The 20,972-nt window shown below is 36.6% G+C and overlaps 3 protein-coding genes across 3 annotated transcripts in view; 2 read left to right on the plus strand and 1 right to left on the minus strand.

Moving 5' to 3' along the window:
• LOC141334162 (uncharacterized) overlaps nt 1–20,972 on the minus strand; it is a 181,307-nt gene that overhangs the window by 131,227 nt on the left and 29,108 nt on the right. The window lies entirely within an intron of this gene.
• LOC141334170 (uncharacterized) lies at nt 1,307–6,542 on the plus strand. The gene is made up of 2 exons (XM_073839301.1): nt 1,307–1,460; nt 5,376–6,542. Exons 1-2 carry the CDS (start codon nt 1,376–1,378, stop codon nt 6,038–6,040), a joined length of 750 nt encoding a protein of 249 aa, XP_073695402.1. The 5' UTR covers nt 1,307–1,375; the 3' UTR covers nt 6,041–6,542.
• LOC141334167 (uncharacterized) lies at nt 17,285–19,940 on the plus strand. The gene is made up of 2 exons (XM_073839299.1): nt 17,285–17,430; nt 18,952–19,940. The coding sequence occupies exons 1-2, from the start codon at nt 17,346–17,348 to the stop codon at nt 19,842–19,844; spliced, it is 978 nt and encodes a 325-aa protein (XP_073695400.1). The 5' UTR covers nt 17,285–17,345; the 3' UTR covers nt 19,845–19,940.

Below are 20,972 nucleotides of genomic sequence, written 5' to 3' on the forward strand. Positions count from 1 at the left end.
GTTTAATACAAAAAAAGAAATCAGAAAAAATTGCGATACATGCTCCAAATCCCTAGACTTAGCAGGATGTCGTGATTCCATCTCCGGTTGACAAAGTAATTTGGTCTGGTCTTGTGTCTGTGTGGTGACTGTAGAGATGAAGATGGTAACTGAGAGTCCCTGACACTACGAGCTTAATGGTTACTTTTTAACATTATAATCACACTTGAGCACAAGTTATATGATGCCAGTTTTAATAAAGATAATCTGGAGAAATGCAAATCACATTTTATTAACATTTAGAATAACTATAAATTCAGACAGTCAAAATCAATCGATTTAATCTTTTACAGTCAATTCTTGAGTTATTCATGAGTTCATGAAATTTTCAGAATTTTTTTCCAATCCTGTAATGTAAAGACCAAGATACTGGAGTTTTTCCTTTATTAAGAATGTCACAAATGCTCTGTAGTTTATCAATATTGGAACACATTTTACAGTTGCCTGAGTTTGGATATCTATAATACTTGATATAAAGCTCAAATGTTCTGATAGTTTGGGGGTTTAACATCTTAGCAATTCATGCCTTCAATATCTCATATACCTTATTATTTAGATTCGTTTTCTAATGTAAAATGCTAGTAAAGTGTTAGCGCACATTTTAGAACACGAGACTTTTATTTTGTTTTGGCGACATGACGTCATAAGGCTACGCGCTCCTGTGTGTTTGATTCGGCTGCAGAAAGGTATGCGCTTTTAATCGTTTGAAGTATTTAAATAAACAGCTCATAAATACTTATATACTGACATTAATGAAGGTGGTTTTGTGTGAGTAAAGCACATCTGCACGAGCAACAGAAAATGTGCGTTTGTATTCTCTCCCTATATCATCAGTTTATCATAAAAATTCAGTCACTGGCAAGTAGTGATGGAGAAACAGATCTTTTCGAAACACGAGTCAACTGAATCAATTGCATCACAAAATGATTCAGTGTTTTGAATCGCTCGAATCAGCGAACACTGACGACATCTGCTGCTCAAAACACTGGAAATGCAGAGAACAACAAACACAAACATGTTCAGCGACAACTATTACATACCAGCTGCAAATGTTTCATGATAAACTTAATCTCCAAATCAGCAAATACCAAAATATAAATCTTAATACAAATATGATTTTTCTATATCATTTTGTTAATTTGGGTGACTGACTCCTTTACTAGGGCACTGACTGCTGAAATAGGGAGCTGCTTGAGATGCACCCAGAGATTTAGTTTGCATTTATTTATTTACTTTTTTGGTAATTATTCTCTTCTTCAACAGGACAAAGTGTCCAAACACACAGGAAACACTCCTGGTGAAGCAATTGAGATCTTTATGACACACTATTATAAAGATGGCATTTATTAAAGAGGAGAGTGAAGACATGAAGATTGAAGAAACATTCAGAGTCAAACATGAAGATACTGAGGAACAAACAGGTTGGTTTTCATTCTCAAAGCTGAACTCACCCATTTCCTTATTAAAATGTCCAAATCTACAGAAATGAATGGTATTATTGAAGATTGTTACGTGAGAGTCGTCTTTAAAGTGGTTTAATTTGACGTGAAACGGGTCGCCTCATGTAGACAGACATGTTGAGATCACATGACCACACAAACTATAACTCTGCCTTCAAGTGAACCTTAGAAGATTGTTTAGTGTGTGTAATGACATAATAACAAATGTCTAAGTTAGGGAACAAATAATGCAGAAGTACTGCATTAAGTAGTATAACATTAAATACCTTACATAAATATCTTCTTGTTAATTGAAAAAAAAGAGAAAAACTTAATTATGCAACAGTATGCAGCAAAAATGTTATTGAGTTGTAAAATATGAGCAACCAACTTCAATCAACATTTTTCTTGACATGCTTCATTAATTTTCATTATCAGAAGCACTCACTGTATTATCTTGTAAACAACCTTGTTTCTCCAGCTGACAGAGCTTGACAGAGTTACTGCTGCTGTCTACATTTGTTCTTCATAAAACAACTTTAGAGAGCAAATAACACGACCATTGAGTTTAAAACTAACTGCTGCATAATAGATCATTTAAATCAAACTGATTGAGATGAACAGTTAAAATCAAAGACACAACTTGTGAAACATGGGAAAAATCTGTTATGACTTTCATATTTTTTATCAAACTCAGTAGTAAATGTATCAACAGAATTTGATCTAGGTTGATGTAACTCATGTAGCAGCACACATGTGAGGTCTTCAACACATAAAAACACACACAAATTTAAAGGGAACAAACTCTTAAACTCTTAACAACCAGATATATCCATCCTAGTTAAGGACTAGTTAACTTTCTAAAGAAGTAGTCAGATTGTGTGTTAAAAGTGTTCACGAGATACCAACCTTACGCTAGCCGTCTTCTCTCCACAAATGATCCAGACAGATGTGGTGTGCACAGAGGGGAGGGGCTGTGTGTGTGTGTGTGTGTGTGTGTGTGTGTGTGTAAGGGGGAGATGCGTGAGTGGCAGAGAGATGAAGAGAGAGCAGGGAAAGGAAATGCAGTTGAACGAATTCGTTGCGTGTTTTAAATAGCGTACAAAAGAATAACGGAACGCAATATGTGACGGTCGGTACTGGTTTTATTTTTTTTTGGTCGGTGTTGAATCTGTGGCGGTCGGAATTTAATCTGTGGCGTACCGCCACAGATTCGTCTATGTGTGGGAAACACTGGACAGGCGCCAGAATATTTTCTCTAACGGGGGGCTAGTCCAATATGTGGGGGTGCTACGAAATAATCAATATTCGTGACGTAAAAGTTACTTTTTTTTTTAAAGAAAAGCAGCTCTGGTAGCCTATACACACCACATTTAACAGAAGTAGCCTATAATTAAAATTTTATTTAAAACGGCCTTTTAAATTATATTTAAAACTGACACGAATGAAAAAAATAGACACAAACTTAAAACAAGCCCTGCATTCCAGCCCGAGCCCGACGGGCAGCAGTGAGCGCGCTTCAGCGCATTTTTTTTTAGGAGTTCCACAAATCCGCAATCAAGCGCACATAAAAGGCTAACGCATTTGCCTCACGATTGCCTAAAGATTCCTGTTCCTGAACAAGAGAGCCCATTCCATTTTTTTGGAATGGGCTCTCAGCACATAAATTTGTTGATATTGTTTGTGAGGGAACGCAAATATACATAAATCCTTTACAGTTACGAATAATAGCTATTACTCTTACCTTTACGTGCAAAAAAGTCAGCGTATTTTAAGATGTTTGCAATGCAAGTGATTACACTTGCTACTTCATGTCCAGTAAAGCGTGCGTTTAGCCTCCACTCTCCGCACAGACGATAGAATATGAGTCTAATAACAGCGCACATACAGGTTAAACGTTTAAAACTAACATTTTGATATGCTTGAACTCTTTAATATCTATAGATTTTATTTTAGGCAAGTCGTGATGATTTAAGAAAGCTAAATTGATCAAGCATATGAACTCACCGTCTGCCACTGGTCGCTTCTTTTTAAAAAAAAAACGTTGCCTATATTTAATGGGAAAAAATGCTTTAAACGTTTTTTTTTCTAAATTAACTTCAAAAAAACTGAAACAAAATATAATTACATTGTCATTTGGCCTATATACAAAACTGAACTATTTTAATAGCTAAAAAAATGGTAGTATAAGCTGTTTTGGGAGAAGTGGCCAAAAAAGACGATCTTGGGTGGGAGTCTGGCCAGTGTTTACCAAGAATTCTGCCAAGAGCTGGGCTAGATTTTAGGCTCTTTACACAAAACAACGAAAAATACATGCAAAGGAAAGACTTCAAAGCTGGACAGCACCATGCGCTCCGTGAGACTGGGTTGTGCGCTCAACATTAACAAAATTCATTTGAATGCGTAATTCAACTGTGTATACTTTACACTTATATTACAAATTAAATGAACGGCACATCTCAATCTTAGTGATGATGTAATGGATTAAATGTAGCCTAATGCATGAAACTGCGCTCACATGACGCGTGTGTAAGAATACTGTGACAAACAGCACGGGACAGCAGCACTCCTCTATCTCAGCTGGTTGGGGGGGGGCTAAACCGAGATATTCACAATTCTAACGGGGCTATAGCCCCCTAGTACCTTTGTAGAGCAGTCCCTGTCTGCAAGTGAGTGGCACGTCTTTCTTTATGTACCTAATTATGAAGGAAATAATAAACATAACCATATATGTGACCCTGGACCACAAAACCAGTCTTAAGTCGCTGGGGTATATTTGTAGCAATAGCCAAAAATACATTGTATGGGTCAAAATTGTTGATTTTTCTTTTATGCCAAAAATCATTAGGAAATTAAGTAAAGATCATGATCCATGAAGATATTTTGTAAAATTCCTACTATAAATATATCAAAATGTAATTTTTGATTAGTAATATGCATTGTTAATAACTTAATTTGAAGAACTTTAAAGGTGATTTTCTCAGTATTTAGATTTTTTTGCACTCTCAGATCCCAGATTTTCAAATAGATTGTCCTATCCTAACAAACCATATATCAATAGAAATATCGAATATACGAATAAATTCAAAATTACATAGACCTTAATATAGTTATTCACTGTTTATGTATACAAATCATACAGATTTCTAAATGAGCACTGTCTTTTGTAAACATATGTTGAACATCCAATGGTTATTTTTATCTGATGTACGACTGTAATGTAGGCTCTATGAACGTACATTTTTAATAAACAGAGGGAATTCCCAACATTAAACAAATAACTGTTTACATGCTTATGACGTTTGCATTGTGAAAATGTACAGTGAGACTTAAGATATAGAAACACTGACTTGTTATGTGATGTTTTCTCAATAAAATCGTATAATTTCCTATTCATTCAATAGAATGTTTGCAAATACTAGGGAATACTAATATGGCGGCGCGGTGGCTTCACTTTTATGACTTCATGAGCAATAAAGTTCTCTCTTATAGATCAGTGGTTAGATGCCAAATGCTCTCGTCTCATTCAAGAGGAGGGAGATTGAAGATCAAGAGATTGAAGTGGTGCATACAACATATTTGCCCACTGGCAACTATAGTTGCGCACATTCAAATACAATTTTCAAGAAAAAATAAAATAAAACTTGGGGGAAACTCGTAAAACTTGTAATGCCATTGGATCCTGTGTAAACAAAAGGCAGGATCAATGCCGTAATGGGTGTGTCGTAGTGAGGATGCATGTTATCGTGCAAGTTCAACTTGATCCTTAGGGGTTTGAAAACTGCCAGTCAGAAAAATATTTTGGTGAATTACAGGCAACACCTCTTTCAGTAGCATCTTACATACATGTTGTTGGCAGAAAGTATTTTTTAACTTGTATTGGTCTTTTTGCTTTAGACATGATGCTGCTGAAAGAGAAAAGTGAAGAACTAAATGAAATGGAAGATAAAGTACAGTATGACAAACTTGATTACACTAAAGAAAAATTGTTTAGTTGCTCACAGACTAAAAATACACCTTCACAAAGAAGAGCTCAAAAGACAGAATCTGGAAATAATTTCACCTGCCAACAATGTGGAAAGAGTTTCACTAAAAAACAAAACCTTCAAATCCACATGAGAATTCACACTGGAGAAAAGCCTTACACCTGCAAACAATGTGGAAGAAGATTCATTATAAAAGGAACCCTTAACAGACACATGAGGATTCACACCGGAGAGAAACCTTACACTTGCGACCAGTGTGGCATATGTTTTACTCAAATAGGAGTCCTTAAAAGGCACATGAGAGTTCACACAGGAGAGAAACCTTACACCTGCAGACTGTGTGGAAATAGTTTTGTTCGAAAAGGAGGCCTCAAATACCACATGAGAATCCACACTGGAGAGAAGCCTTACATCTGTCAACAGTGTGGAAAGAGTTTCAGCCAACAAGGAAACCTCAATGTCCATATGAGAATTCACATAGAAGAGAGCTTCATCTGCCACCATTGTGGTAGAATATTCACTAAAAAAGGATACCTTAAAGTCCACATGAGAATCCACAGTGGAGATAAAACTTAACATTATAAAAAATGTATATGCCCTTGGTGTGGAAAGGATTTAAAGCAACAAGGAAACCTTACAGACCACATGATAATTCACAGAGAAGAAAAGCCTTCCACCTGACAATGGTGTGGGAAGAGTTCCTCTCAACAAGAAAACTTAAAAATCCTCATGATCCGCTGGCCTTTAACCTGCCAACAGTGTGGATCTGGTTTGAAGTCACATGAAGCATCACATTGAAGACAAGCTGTTCATTTGTCTGAAAGGGACAGTTCACTCAAAAAATTGTTGACCCTCAAGTTGTCCAAAACATGTATGAGTTTCTTTCTTTGATTTATGACTCCCTAAGTGGATATACACAGGCACACCTGCTGATTTATCACCTGAAGACTGGCGTCCTTTGAAATATTCCATATATTCCTGGAGAATGAGGAAGTGCTGAATTGGTGTATTTGTTATTGCACTGTAATATTCTGGTATGGACTGATTTTTTATTTGTTCATTCCGTATTTAATAAATTCTTTATTTGCCCTCATGAGTTAATTTCTTATTTGTATATTTTAGTCATTTGTTTAGCATGTTGTCCTTTGATTTCATTGTCAATATTGTAAATATTACTATGTTCCTTCACCACAAAGGTAGAGATTGGGTGCCTTTGAACTCAGAAAAGAACACTGTAATTGATTTGCTGTACTTTCTGTCACATATGAAAATGTAAACAGTATATTGTCCACAGCTCATCAATGTAATCTGTGTGATTAATGCCTCCCTGAGAATACCTATTAGACATGGCGTCAGAAGCGTAAAGATGTCAGTTCATCCTGCCAGAAAATTTCAGTTTTGATCGCCTTACAGAGTGACAACATGCAAACGGGCTCACACTGTCCTGCAGCTGAACACCACAGAGGACTTCATGACAGCAGAGGTGAGTTGCCATCTGAACGCAATTATTGGCTGTCTGCTGGTGTCACAGTGGAAGCTGACACAGACACCAAAGGAAACACTAAAGGATGAGCAGTTCTGTTCCAAACAAAATTGTGAAACAATTGTAACAAAAGGATGGCCAGAATATGCTAAAAGTGTTCCCATTTCAGACTGCAAAGTGCATACTAAAACAAGAGGACCTGTTGTTTGCACTAATGTGTTTTTGAGCTGCTCCTACCTCCTGTACAGGGGTCAGGTCAGCTCAGTAGAATTGCTCATGGGGAAAAAAATTGTACTACTCTTTGACCCTTAGACTAAAATAGACAAACAAAGCAAAAAGAAAAAGAATATCAAGCATACTACTAGGCTTGTGATCAGCCAATGACAAAAGAAAGAAAAGATGGAGATCAGGCCTGGATTACCTTCATTCTGAACGTCTCGGTCACTGAGCGGATCCTCCCAAGCTGGTCCAAAATGGCAGAGGCCTCAAAGCCAACAAAAGGATTGGACAGATATGACTGTTATGACGTCAGTTTGAGCAATTTCATCTTCCCTTACTTCCCTTGCTGTCAATCAGGAACTAAATAACTCCATGGTATTGGAAATAAATCTGAACTGCTAATAAAAGCATAATTTTCAAGACATTAACCAAAACAACAACATTTTATCAATATGAATGAAATTATATGGATGGCTAATAAATACTTTAAACCTCTTACGTTATCAAAGGAAAACAAGTCAGCTAGACAACAGCTTCAGTGTTCTAATAAGGACTTCTATGAAGGCAACTGCAAACAATGATCTCTCTGTCTTTCACTTTCGGGCAATCTGTCCACAATGAGACAATGAGGTTTGTCAGTGAAAGCATGTAATCAAACAAATTACTTAAACACACCTTTAAAATTAAGCAAAACATTTGAAATGTTAGCATCAGGGTTGCTGTAAAATCATATTTAAGACTTTTTTAAGACTCAAACAGAAAAATTAAAACCATTTTTGCACAGCAAAATAAACAGCCATTCAACAGTTTTAGCGTGTGAGTGTTTATTCAATGAAATCTGTAACATAAAGACTGATACATCTTAGTATATTTTTTGTAGCTTAGAAGCCCTTCTCTCAATTTCTCTATCCAAAATATCATCTTTGAACATAACGACATACGATTCGTCATTCATTTTTGTGGTCAGCTGTCTTTTGCTAAACGGTGCAATACCAAACCTGGCTATATATGCCATTTTATCTCTGCCACAGGTGAATGTTTTTACATGCTCTGAATCAGGAAATACTGCCTTAAAAATGTCCCAGCCTGTTATATCCTAAATGAGGTCATGAGCTGAGATTAGGAGCACGGTCTTAAAGGGCTTAGACTGCAGTAGAAGCCTAAGATACACTAATGGAAACAAATATACAGATCTATTCTGCTGACACAAAAGCCATGTACAGGCCATGAATGCTGCCTATGACCCCAATAACACCATCACCACCGACAAACATGGAGGTCGAAACATTAAGCTTTGGTGGTGTTTTTCTGCTAAGGGGACAGGACAACTGCACCGCATCAAAGAAACGATGGATGGGGCCTTGTACTGTCAAATATTGGGTGAGAACCCTCCTTACCTCAGCCAGGGCATTATAAATCTGTTGTGAATGGGCATTCCAGCATGACAATGACCCAAACACATGGCCAAGGCAACACAGGAGTGGCTCAAGAAGAAGCACATAGTGATGGGAAGTTCGGATCATTTTACCGACTCGGATCTTTGAGTCTCGTTCAGCAAAATGAACAAATCTTTTTTCGAGTCATTTCGTTCATTTTGCCAAAATATAATTAAAAAGCTACGTTTTACTTCCATAACACATGTAATGTTCATACACGTTTATATAACGTTGATCACACTACAAACAAGACAAAACTTTAAGCTATTAGAAACAAAAGATTTATGCATTGTTTACCTGGGTCTTCATGATTCTTCCTCACTTCTATCTGTCCGGGTTTGAGTCGTTCGTTCATTACGTGACAAACCCCCATATAAGCTTAACTAACGCAGTCTGAGCCGGAAAGAGAATTGATTAGTTCATCTCTCGAGTTTTCGGGTCCGAGTCGTTCGTTCATCACGTGACAGCCCCATACGCTTAACCTATGCTGCCTGAGCCGGAAACAGAATTGATTAGTTCATCTCTCGAGTCTTCGGGTTTGAGTCGTTCGTTCATCACATGACAGCCCCATACGCTTAACCTATGCTGCCTGAGCCGGAAACAGAATTGATTAGTTCATCTCTCGAGTCTTCGGGTTTGAGTCCTTCGTTCATAGTTGCGCAATTGCGCATGCGCGACTGAATGAATCACTCCCCGAGACGACTCGTTCTTCCCGAGTCACATTAAGATTCGTTCAAGAACGACCCATCACTAGAAGCACATTGAGGTCCTGGAGTGGCCAAGCCAGTCTCAAGATGTTAATCCTAAAGAAAATTTATGAAGAGAGCTGAAGGTTAGAGTTACCAAACTTGAGCCTTGAAACCAACATGGGTTTTGCCATCAAAAGTACTAAGTCATGTTTTGGGTCACATACTTATTTCACTCATTAAAATGCAAATCAATTTAGACTTTTTTTATGCTTTTTTTCTGGATTTTTTTTGTTGTTGTTGTTGTTGTTGTTGTTGTTGTTTTTCTGTCTTTTACTGTTCAAATAAACCTACCATTAAAATCATCGACTGGTCATTTCTTCATCAGTGTGCAAAGTACACAGTCAGCAGAGGATCAAATAATTTTTTCCCTCACTGTATGCAGGTGAATTTGATCAAAGTTAGAGTTAACCTCTGCAGGAAAGTGGATCTTATGGGCCAGAGTTGAGAAGACCTGCTCTATTATATACTAGTAAAACAAGAAACTTTCTATTTTTTTCCTAATTTGAGCATACTACTTCTTTTGAGTTGGCTGAGAAGGTTCCCACTGTAACCCAATCAAACTGCTCCTAGTTGGTAAGATGACAACTTACTGTAATTAAGAAAGTTAGCAATAAGTGAGATGCAGAAACTGCAGGACATTCTGACCTTAGCAGATGTCCAAGGCACAAACAAGTATCCTTTAACATATCATTTTTTTTTATTATTATTATTACAATTATAATTGGAAATATTTTTACTGTTTTCTCACTAATTATTGAACTTCTCCATTTATGACCCTGTAAACATCACAGAATCAGCAGGCAGAACAATCATTTTGGTTTGCATAAATGGTAGGAACTATGGTTTTATTTTTGAATTCACTCTTGTTTCTTTGTGCATTACAAAATAACCAGATATTGTTCTATATTTTAATTTTAGGTCAGTATGATTTGCACTTGCCAAACTTACTATACAGAGTATGTCTGGCACAGTGGACACCTGAAATGACTGGCCTTATAAGAAGTGGGTATTGGCCAGCATCTGTGAATGCCGACACATTTTTTTTCAGTTGATGTCTTCAGCACATTTGAAGAAAAGAAAACTATTGCACCAAGTATTCAAGACAAGGTTATTTTTGCAGATGTTGGAGAGGAGGACTTATCAATTACTAAGGGTAAAATCAGTGTGGATCAAAATTGGTAAGAGGAGAAAGGAGAATATTAGTGTATTTATTTCATTTAATCTTTACTAATCTAATGTATAGTTAAAATGTGAATTAGTGTATTTTTCTGATTCTTTTTTTTAGAAAGTGCACCAGTGCTCCAATGATAGTGATGGTAGCGTTATTCTTGACCCCACTCCAGACACAGAAACAAGTGTACCTGAGCTTAGAAAAACTGACAGTGTAATCATAATTTTTTTTTTATTCTAAACCAGAAAGTCAAAGAAATGAAGCCAGGAAAAACTACAGTTCAAGCCCTTTGCATGTATAGTGATCAAATATATCAGACAAAAGATACGCGAGACAGGGGGCTTGGTCCTCCATGGAAAACAAAACAGAAGATCGAAGGAGGTGTCAGATTTCTTCATCCCAGCTAATTTCCTTCATGCCACCGAAGCAGTTCACAGTGTGGCTGGCTTGAATAAGGAAACAAGCACATACAAAGAACTTAATCTTAATCGCTGAAAGGTATATAGTAAACATGCAAGATACAGAAAGCAATTGTCTACAAAGTTTCACCACCGAGCAACACCAGTGATATTCGGGGAACAGATGGGAATTATAGACCTGTCATTTTGCAGATTTTACATCTTCCATCGAATTAACTCTCTGAGACAGCTACATGGAATCTGTAACAAACAATGAGTCTTACACTTTCACCAATCTGTCAACAAGAAACTACAATGGGAACCTCTTTTCAATTACAACAAGGCAAACCACTATTGAACCTTTGAAGACACCTATATTGTCTATAGCACCAAACAACATCATACTGTCTCACTAAACCACCTGACCACACCAGTTGAAGTGTTATGAAACTCTGCCCAAAGTGCCACACACCTCAACAGAACTTGTCCCCAAAAGATTCATATCACAGATGTCAGACTTGTAAAATCCTAAGGAAAGGATCAAGCGATATCACAAAATGCAACGGCACTGACATTCATGTTAGGAAAAAAAGAACTTGCTCTATCAATCTTCAACTCACTTCTCTCCACATTCATTAGATGTGAATGCAAACTTGACCTAATGGATTGTCAAGAAATTTAATAATTTCTCCTTACTGCAGAAGCTTTAACACTTCAATACGCCTCGGAAAAGTTATCGTTTTGATGTTTCCTCACCATCTGGGCCAGAGTCCACAAAAACCACAGAAACAAGAAAGAACAGCAGACTGTCTGGCACTAAAAGAACTACATCAACTTTCAGACCCCACTGTTGTCCCACCACCTGTTCCACAATTAACAAAATTACAGCACACTCCCCAAAGACCACAAAAAAGAGAGAAAACATCAGACTGTTCAGCAGCAGAAAAACTACATGAATCTTCAAACCTCAGTATTATCTCACCAGCTGTTCCACAATACAAAGCCCAGAAACAAAATACTCCACCAGCAACACAAATACAAAAGAAAAAGACCAAACAAAAGACAAAATGGAAGAAACAAATGTTGCAGACAACAGGACTTTGACGACATTACCGAACTGTTGCTGTAATCCCTGCTGAAAAAAAACAGCTTGGGGTGAGCGGGGCACAACCTAACGCGGGGTTAATTGTAACACGCGTGGTTTAAATATTTCCACACATGCTAGCATAACCAAATTTACGGTGTTTACTAGTTGCCATAGCAACACTATGCAGAGAAAAAAAGAGCGCCAGAATTCAAAAGCCTTTTGAAGATATCGCTGAATATTTATTTTACCATAGTAAAAGTACATTTCTGGCTGAAGTAAACTTTTCATTTCAGTTTTTAATATTCATTTAAAATTACACAAATCTGCTATTATTTTAATCTCCAATTTGTTATTTATCAGTTTAGATGGTTTATTAATGCTTCGCAAACCAGCAGAAGACACTAACCTGTTTTAAACTCCAAGTCGCGCAGATGGGGAAAGATGTAACACTGTGTGACAATATTCCCCGCTGTTATTAAACTATGCTATACTGTGACATTAGCGGTGAAGTTTACACGATTTACTTCTAAGGATTTTGATAAGATACCTCAAGAAACAGGTGAATAAAGGCTGACAATCAATGTTTAATGTTCAGAAGTTATTATTTCAAGAAATGTAAAGCATTTTGGCTGGTTTATGTGTGTTGTGTTCTATGAGAGCTGTGTGTGGAGGAGTGGAGTGTTCTTCTGAATGTCTAAATGTGTTTCATCTATCTGTCCACATTGTTTTGAACTACTGTACAGCTGTGTGTTGCCATCAAAGCCGTTCAAAGCATTGTTGCGATGTGTTCATTTTCAAACTCCAAAATTAGATTATTTTTATTTTTTTAAAAAACGTCATTACTTCATTTGAAAAAGTTAACACATGTATTTTACTGACAAAATATTTTAGTTTGTTGTGTATATTTTTTCATTCGATCAGATAACATTTTAAGCTGTCATATGGTCGTGTTACAACGTGCCCCTCAGATGTTACAATGTACCCCACCTACGGGGCATGTTGTCACGTTTCACTTCCTTTCTTTTGAGGTAAATAACGAAAAACGTATACACTGTAAATATGAAACAAAGCGATATATTTGTACTAGACAAATGTGAAAATAATGTGGATAAATGTTGTACTCTGAACCCCAAGTGGATTTACATAAACCGCGAAATTCAAAAAGTGTTAGGTTGTGCCCCGCTCTCCCCTAATACCAGCCTAGGCTGGTTGGCTGGTCTTAGCTGGTTTAAGCTGGAAGTAGCTGGTTTAAGCTGGTTTCCCAGCCTGACCAGCTAAGACCAGCCTGGCCAGGCTGAATAAGTGGCCTGCCTTCCAGCTATGACCAGCTAAAAGGCCTAGGCTGTTTTTAGCTGTTTTTTTCACCAGGGATTTTAAGCCTTTTAACAGAATTCAGCATATGAATCAGGTACAGTCTATTTCTTTAGAAACACACAGCCGTACTTATAAAGGACCAACACCACAAAAGCTTTCAAAGAACTAAACACTTGTCTGTCACAGTCTTCAGCTGGTGTACCAAGGATGGTCACCAGAGGACACTGTGTTTATGTGTGAGCACATGGCTTGTAGTGTGTTTGTTGCCATGTGCTCTCTCCTGTCTGTTGTCTGACCGGTCCATCTTGTTACCTTCTTATTGTTTCAGTGGTTCCACCTGTGTCTCCCTCATTACCTGCCCTGTATAGTCTCCCAGTGTTTGCTGTCCTATGCTGGTTCATTAGTTGTATGTACGTGTGTTGTTGTACCTTGTTCTTGCTGTCCCCCATCCTAGCTTATACATTTAGCTTGTTGTACAAACATTTCAAAGAACTGAACTAAATATAAACTACATTCTATTTCTTTACAAACACAACAAGCTAAATGTACATAAATGTGCAAAAGCGAACACTTTTGCAGAACTTAATTCATCTTAAATGTGCATTTTTTTTGTTTCTGCTGGCTGCCATCCTCTTCAGATGCACCCATGCTGCAATAAAGTGTATTTTTATATGAATCAAAGAAATAACATGACAAACCGCAAATCTTCATAAAGATGGACATGTATGAATGTCATCCTCTGGATGAAAAAAAAAACTAAATAAATTTAGCCTAAATATCGTGGCTTTTATCATTACTCCACTTCCATATGAGAATGCATTATCAATGTGTTACAGTCAGTGATAAAGAATAATGACCACCACATTTGTCCTCTCCATTGGAAATCAAAAAGAAAGACTTTGGAGGATTCCTTACACTGTTTTCCTGTTGCATCTCCCTGTTCCTGTGTAAGCAGTTTCCCGCGATACTCCAGCACGAAATCCCCTTTCTGAATAAACTCTTTTGTAAATACTCCTTGTCCAAATGGATGAACGAATAGATTAAAACCCTGTTCACAGCAAGAGTGAAAACTATAAAAACAACTATAAAGACATTAGTGTCTACACCAGCGAACAATATTGTCTGTTTTTCTAAGCGCACACTTGTTTGCCTCTTTAAATTCTCCAGCTCATTATAGCAGGACTGAATCTGATTGGGTTGGTGTTTGTATCATTCATCAGCTGGAAAAAAATCGTTTTGAAAGTAATTCTAACGATATCGTTTCTCTGTGCCGTTATCGTTATAGCTGTGGTGTGGACTCTGCTATTCTTTAATATTGAGAACTATTTAAGAACTCTATTGCTATCCTTATAGTTATCTTCCTTGAATGGGCCTTAAGAGCCACCTCATTGTCTTTTTTTGTCTGCATTTTAACATTCACACAACATTCATCACTGTGTACAAATATTTTTTTTGTAACTATATGTGGTTATTTAAATGTCAGAAACAAACATTATTTTGTTAGCATAGAACAGTAGTGATTGTGCAAGACAGTCTTTTGCTGTAAAATGGCAGGAAAGCAGATTTGAATAAAGTAGTTAATAATGTCCAGTACATAACTTCCAAACCACACCAGTTTGACTGAATGGTCCAGGGACCAGCCTAGAGATATGATGACAAGTCTAACTGAATGTGCACAAAACTATGAGACATTACAAAACGCTACAACACTTAATCAGTCCAGTGTATGGAGTACCGTACCTTTGAACTTGTTAATGAACCACTGCTCAAGGTATGGTTTGTCAGTTTTTGATTCTATGTGGCTCTCTGCATCATGTACAGGGCTAAGCCTGCATCGCCTAGAAATATTTTCCATTTCCTCTACCTGCAGAAATTAGGATATAGTACTTTAAAAACACAGAACGGTTTGCTGAACATTTGCAAATATATACATGTGTAATATGCTGCACCATATATACAGTTTGTATACACAGAATTGCTTCATTCCAGTGTGTTTGATATCAATTCAGTTGAATTTTACAAGAAAGATCCAAAGTCCAAACACATTCAGGCTACTTCTAGAGGTGGTGTCAGTAGTTTGCTTCAGGTTTTTAGTGCAGTTCATATTTCATTAAAAACATAATAAAGATAATTAATTATTATGCTAATTGTTAATGTTAATTATGCTAAAGAGATGCTTTTAGTTCTTTTTGTGTTATTCTGCTATTCAGACCTTAAACATTTAATTATATTAGTTAATAAATTGGACAGTCTTAACTGCATTGCGACAGTCAATACAATATTAATAATGAATTATCAATTCTAAATTGCAAATTTATATTCTTAAAACTGTGTGAGCTGACCTCAGTTACAGTTAATTGACATTAAATAAAGAAGTAAAAATCAAGTAACAAACACATTAATTTAAAAGTTTACTGTATTACATAGAACCCATCTGAAAGTATAGGCTAAGAAAAAATATATATTCCCCAAAGCTCAGGGAAAGGTTGCATTATTACCATAAAACTGACAACATGGATGTCACAGTTCTTCCAAAAGTTTTAATTATTTAGTCGCGGTCTATCGTCGAGCTCATTAAATCGCATATAGATTATGACGGTGTGAATATATATTTTAACGACTGCCACCAGAAAACAATGCATAGAGAAATAAACCATACAGACAATACTATTTTTATGAATCAATACATCAATCTTAATACTTATTTATTTACCTAATTTGCTGCTGCTGCATCGCTCACTCAGTTTGGAAAGTTTGTGAGAGACTACACAGCCACCATCTTGGTGCTTTTGACACAAAAAAGCAATTGTTTTTTGGTTGTTCACACACAAGGTGCTACTGTGGCCTCAGAGCTTCTTCCTTGCTGACTAAGATCTAAATAAATAAATGTCATAGTAATAAATCTGGGAATAAATAAATGTCGACATTATGCATAAACAAATACGAAGTAGTAAATGTTAAATAAACTTGGAAAGAAACACTTGTGGACATAGATGTTGTCATAAATACATGAATGAATAAATAAATTAGGAAAAATATAATTAACAATACATAAATATGTAAATAAAATTAAAAATATTACAATTTGTAAATATTTGTAACACATTTTTCTAATGTCTTTATATACATTTCAATTTGTAATTCACCAAGAATAAAACTCTGAATACTACTGTCATGATTTATTATTCGAGTATGTTTCCTCTTTCCTGCACATTTAGGATCACAGACACAGAAGCGCGTGAACAGGACTTTTATTTGGATCTGGTGTGTGACGTCATAAGGCTGTGCCGCGCTCCTGCATCAGTGTTTCAGCTGAAGAAAGGTTTGTACTCTTAATCATTTAAAGTGTTTAAATTAATTAAAAACGCTCATTGTATTATATGTTTTACACGGTTAAAACGATTTTACAAGCTTCGATTTAAACTGTATAATTTTTGAATGCAACATTGTAATATTTTATCTAATAATGAACGTTATTTATTGTGAGTAAAGCGCATCCACAGATCAGTCTGATTTCTCTCTCTGTAGTGATTCAGAAACATGAATAACAAACTCCGAGTCAATTGAATCGGTTGATTCACAAAATGATTCACTGTTTCGAATCGCCGCTCGCTGTGAGACCTGCTGCTCAAAACAGAGAAAATACAACGAGAACAAACTCAAACATGAGTAATGACAACTTTGACTGACAATTGAAAATGTTTTTGTTGTTGTTGTAATGACAATCTTAAAATACAATAGCGATTTTTCTTTTAAATATGCCTCGATTAAATGTAATATACTAATCATTAAATGTTAATCAAAACTGATTAGTAAGTGTTTGTCTAATTAGATCATTTAAGTCTATTAACTATCACTCTGACTCCCTTACTAGTGCACTGACTACTGAACTAGGGCTGATTGAGATGTACACACATTTATTTTTTTCCTGTTAATAATTGTCATTTTACAGGACACAGGACAAAGTTTCCCAACACAGAAAAAACACTTCTGGTGAGGCAACTGAGATTCATGCAACATAAAGATGGCATTTATTAAAGAGGAGAGTGAAGACATGAAGATTGAAGAAACATTCAGAGTCAAACATGAAGATACTGAGGAACAAACAGGTTGGTTTTCATTCTCAAAGCTGAAGTATTCTATGAACTGTCCTCTACATTTTCTCAATTCATTTGTCTTTGGCAGATGTTTTTCTACACTGTCTGCCCTCCTGCAGCTTTCTTTTTTGACAGCTTTATTTTTTTTCTTAAAGTTCTCTTAGTGCTCTAATTTAAAAACAGCATTTAAAGACTTGTGTCTCATTTAATATTTAAATGTTAATGTTCACTGCTAGGATTAAGTAACATTTTCCATATGAAATAGGTAAATAAGGGCTGTGTGCAAGTGCTCTAACTTGCTCTGATGTAATGTTGACGTAAACAAAATGAAGTCCGACAACAGCGATTGCTTTCACTCGACTAGGGCTGCCCCCTTAATAGTTTACTGAATGTTATTCATCAAGAAGAGGATTAGTTAACTTGCATTTTATTAATTGGTCAGTCACACAAAAAATGGTTCATGTCAACGATAAACAGATTGTTAACAGCTGGTCCTTATAGGCGTAATTACAGTATATCTGGCAGGAAATAAAAACATTCACCTATCATTCATCAACCTCACATATGGCTTATCATTTTAAAGTGAAGCATGTAAATAAGCAGCTGACTGCTTCATCTGGTGACTCAAGCTGGACTGAGACACACACCAGTTTATCAGCCGCCTCAGTATTTATGATTTATGATGATTTATAAAAGTATGCTTTTCCAAATGCTCTTTACAAGTTTTGCCACTTGTATGATAATTTTGTCTACATCAGCATGATGTTTATTGCATTGTTTATGGCAAGTCTGCCGATGGCAGTAGTGATGGGGGCAGAGACACTCAAAACAAGACATTCAAAAGAATTAAAAAGAAGAACGGCCCAAGGATTTATTTTTAATTGTTGGGAAAACGGCACAATGATACCCGCACCCCCTTCCACAGACATGGGGAATCAATTAATCCATGGCACAGACAGTCAGAAAGGCTTACTCTTACTGGCCATGTTTCCATTAAGCACACCAATCAAATTTCTCTTTCATGATAATATCCAATAAAACCACTGCCTTTTTGGTGTCCATTTGACTCAGCATGACCCAAATTTGAGAAAAAACCTAATAATTTTGCTTCTGTGGTTAAAAAATTATTGAGTGCAAATTTGAGCTGTTGGTGGCACTAAAGGGTTTGAGTTACAGACTTCAAAGTTGCTGTGGTTCGTGTTGAGATTGTCCTCCATCTGTGTGCCAAATTTCGCTCATAGACTCGAGCGAGAGAAGAAGAAAAACACCAATGATTACAATAGGTGCCTGCCTTCGGTACTTGGCCCCTAATTAATCAGATCTCCTGGCACAGACTGTTTTTATTATTATTATTATTATTTAGTTATTTGTTTTTAAAATAGAGGGTTTTTCAGATTACATGCAACATCTCTTGCAGTTGCTTAGTGGGTATTAGATGTAGTTTTTTTTATTTTGACAATTGAAATGTTTTGATGTCTGTTATTTTGTGCCATTAAACTGGGGTTTACTTTTATTTGTCTTTTTTCACCTTAGACCTGATGGCACTGAAAGAGGAGAGTGAAGTACTGAAAGAAATGGAAGAGAAGGATTATGATTTCATAAATGGAGAAAAATCGTTTACTTATTCACAGACCGAAAAGACTTCCTCAATAAAAATGGCTCAAATGACAGAAGATAAGCCGTACTCATGCCAACAGTGTGGAAGGAGTTTTGCTCAACCTGGAAACCTTGAAATCCACATGAGAGTTCACACTGGAGAGAAACCTTATGCCTGCCAACAATGTGGAAAGGGTTTCACTCATAGAGGAAGTCTTAAAAGACATGTTTTAATGCACACTGGAGAGAAACCTTACACCTGCCAACAGTGTGGAAGAAGTTTCTACCAGAAAGGAAACCTTAACTCCCACATGAAAGTTCACACTGGAGAGAGCCTTTTCACCTGCCAACAGTGTGGAGTAAGCTTCACTCAAAAAGAAAGCTTTAACAGACACATGAGAATTCACAATGGAGATCAGTCTTACACGTGTGATCAGTGTGGAAAGAGTTTTGATCAGCATGAAAACCTTGAAGTCCATTTGAGAACTCACAGAGAGAAACCCTACACATGCTCTGAGTGTGGAAAGAGTTTTAGTCAAAAACGGCACTTTGAAGATCATATGAGAATTCACTCTGGAGAGCAACCCTACACATGCCCTCAGTGTGGAAAGAGGTTCAATTATAAACGACACTTTGAAGACCACATGAGAATTCACACAGGAGAGAAGCCTTTCACCTGCCAGCAATGTGGAAGAAGTTTCAACCAAAAAGGAAACCTTAACAGCCACATGAACCTTCACACTGGAGAGAAGCCGTTTATATGTGGTCACTGCGGAAAAAGTTTCAGAAATAAAGCAGAACTTAAATACCACATGAGGTTTCACAGATGAGAGAACTGTAGTTTTATGTTATCAGTGTGATGTGAGTTATGTTATAACACCAGAGAAGCCATCATTGTGGAAAGACTTTCAGAAACAATCTTGAGGTTCACAGCAGATTTGGCCTTTTTTTACACTTGGGTTTAAATGGATTTTGGTTGATCAGATCACAAATACAATAAACTGTCTCTGTATCTCTGTCTCTTTTGTCCACTTTTGTCACGTCTCTCTTCATTTTGTCAAGGGGAGGGTAAATGCATGGGATCTTTCAGATCTTCCGATCGACTGCATAAGATATGTTTGCTAAATTTAAATATAATCACAAGTAAGTTTCGGGAAAACTACTGAAGAGGAAAACAAAGGATTTAGGACACCCAGAGTACAACGGTGGTACATGTTGATGCACTGCCCATGAGGCTATCGGTGCCAACTTTAGAGCATTTTAATTATCATGTACATTGTTTATTTTTAGCAGATACTTACTTTAGCCATTTAGTTTCAATTTCTGATAAATTTTTCTGGACGCACTCTTCCAAAGACATGGGAAAAAAAGTGGCTGGGGCAGGGCATGTGAATATTACACTAAGTTGTTTTTCACACAAGTTTATATTAAAAACATCAAGTTACAAAAACACAGTTGTTTATGCCTGTGAAGATAAACAGCTGGGAAAAAAATCGGTTTGAAGAATCAGGATAAACGCAAGTAATTACACAGAAAAAAACATTGGGCTATTTGTTTAACCCAATAGATGGGTTGCACATATTGGGTCACTATGTTTGATTATTTTTTAAAAATCATTGGGTTATTTTTAATAATAAACCAGCGTTGGGTTAAATTGGTTCCCGCGGCGACAATTTAAATTTTAAAGGTCCCATATTGAACACATTTCTGGAGGTTTATTTTGGTTGTTGATGTCCTTAAGAATATATATTTTGCGGTATAAGTGCCAAAATCCATCTCAATATATTTTTACTGCTCCTTTTTTAGGTCGATTTTGGCTCATCTAATTATTATTCATGAGCCTCTCTTCTGATTGGCCTGTTGTTTTCTGAGTGACGCACAGCCAGACCAATCACAGGTGACTACGGTCATGTATGCTGTAAGCGAGCTCAGAGCAATAGAGAGAGCGTAGCCTGCTG

Source organism: Garra rufa, chromosome 4 (genome assembly GCF_049309525.1).
Source record: "Garra rufa chromosome 4, GarRuf1.0, whole genome shotgun sequence".
Taxonomy (NCBI): Eukaryota; Metazoa; Chordata; class Actinopteri; order Cypriniformes; family Cyprinidae; genus Garra; species Garra rufa.

Bases quoted from the DNA above. Each gene is read 5' to 3' on its own strand.
- LOC141334167 (XM_073839299.1), top strand. From the start codon at position 17,346: ATGGCATTTATTAAAGAGGAGAGTGAAGACATGAAGATTGAAGAAACA. The intron at 17,431-18,951 runs GTTGGTTTTCAT...TTTTCACCTTAG, and splicing joins AGATACTGAGGAACAAACAG to ACCTGATGGCACTGAAAGAG.
- LOC141334170 (XM_073839301.1), top strand. From the start codon at position 1,376: ATGGCATTTATTAAAGAGGAGAGTGAAGACATGAAGATTGAAGAAACA. The intron at 1,461-5,375 runs GTTGGTTTTCAT...TTTTTGCTTTAG, and splicing joins AGATACTGAGGAACAAACAG to ACATGATGCTGCTGAAAGAG.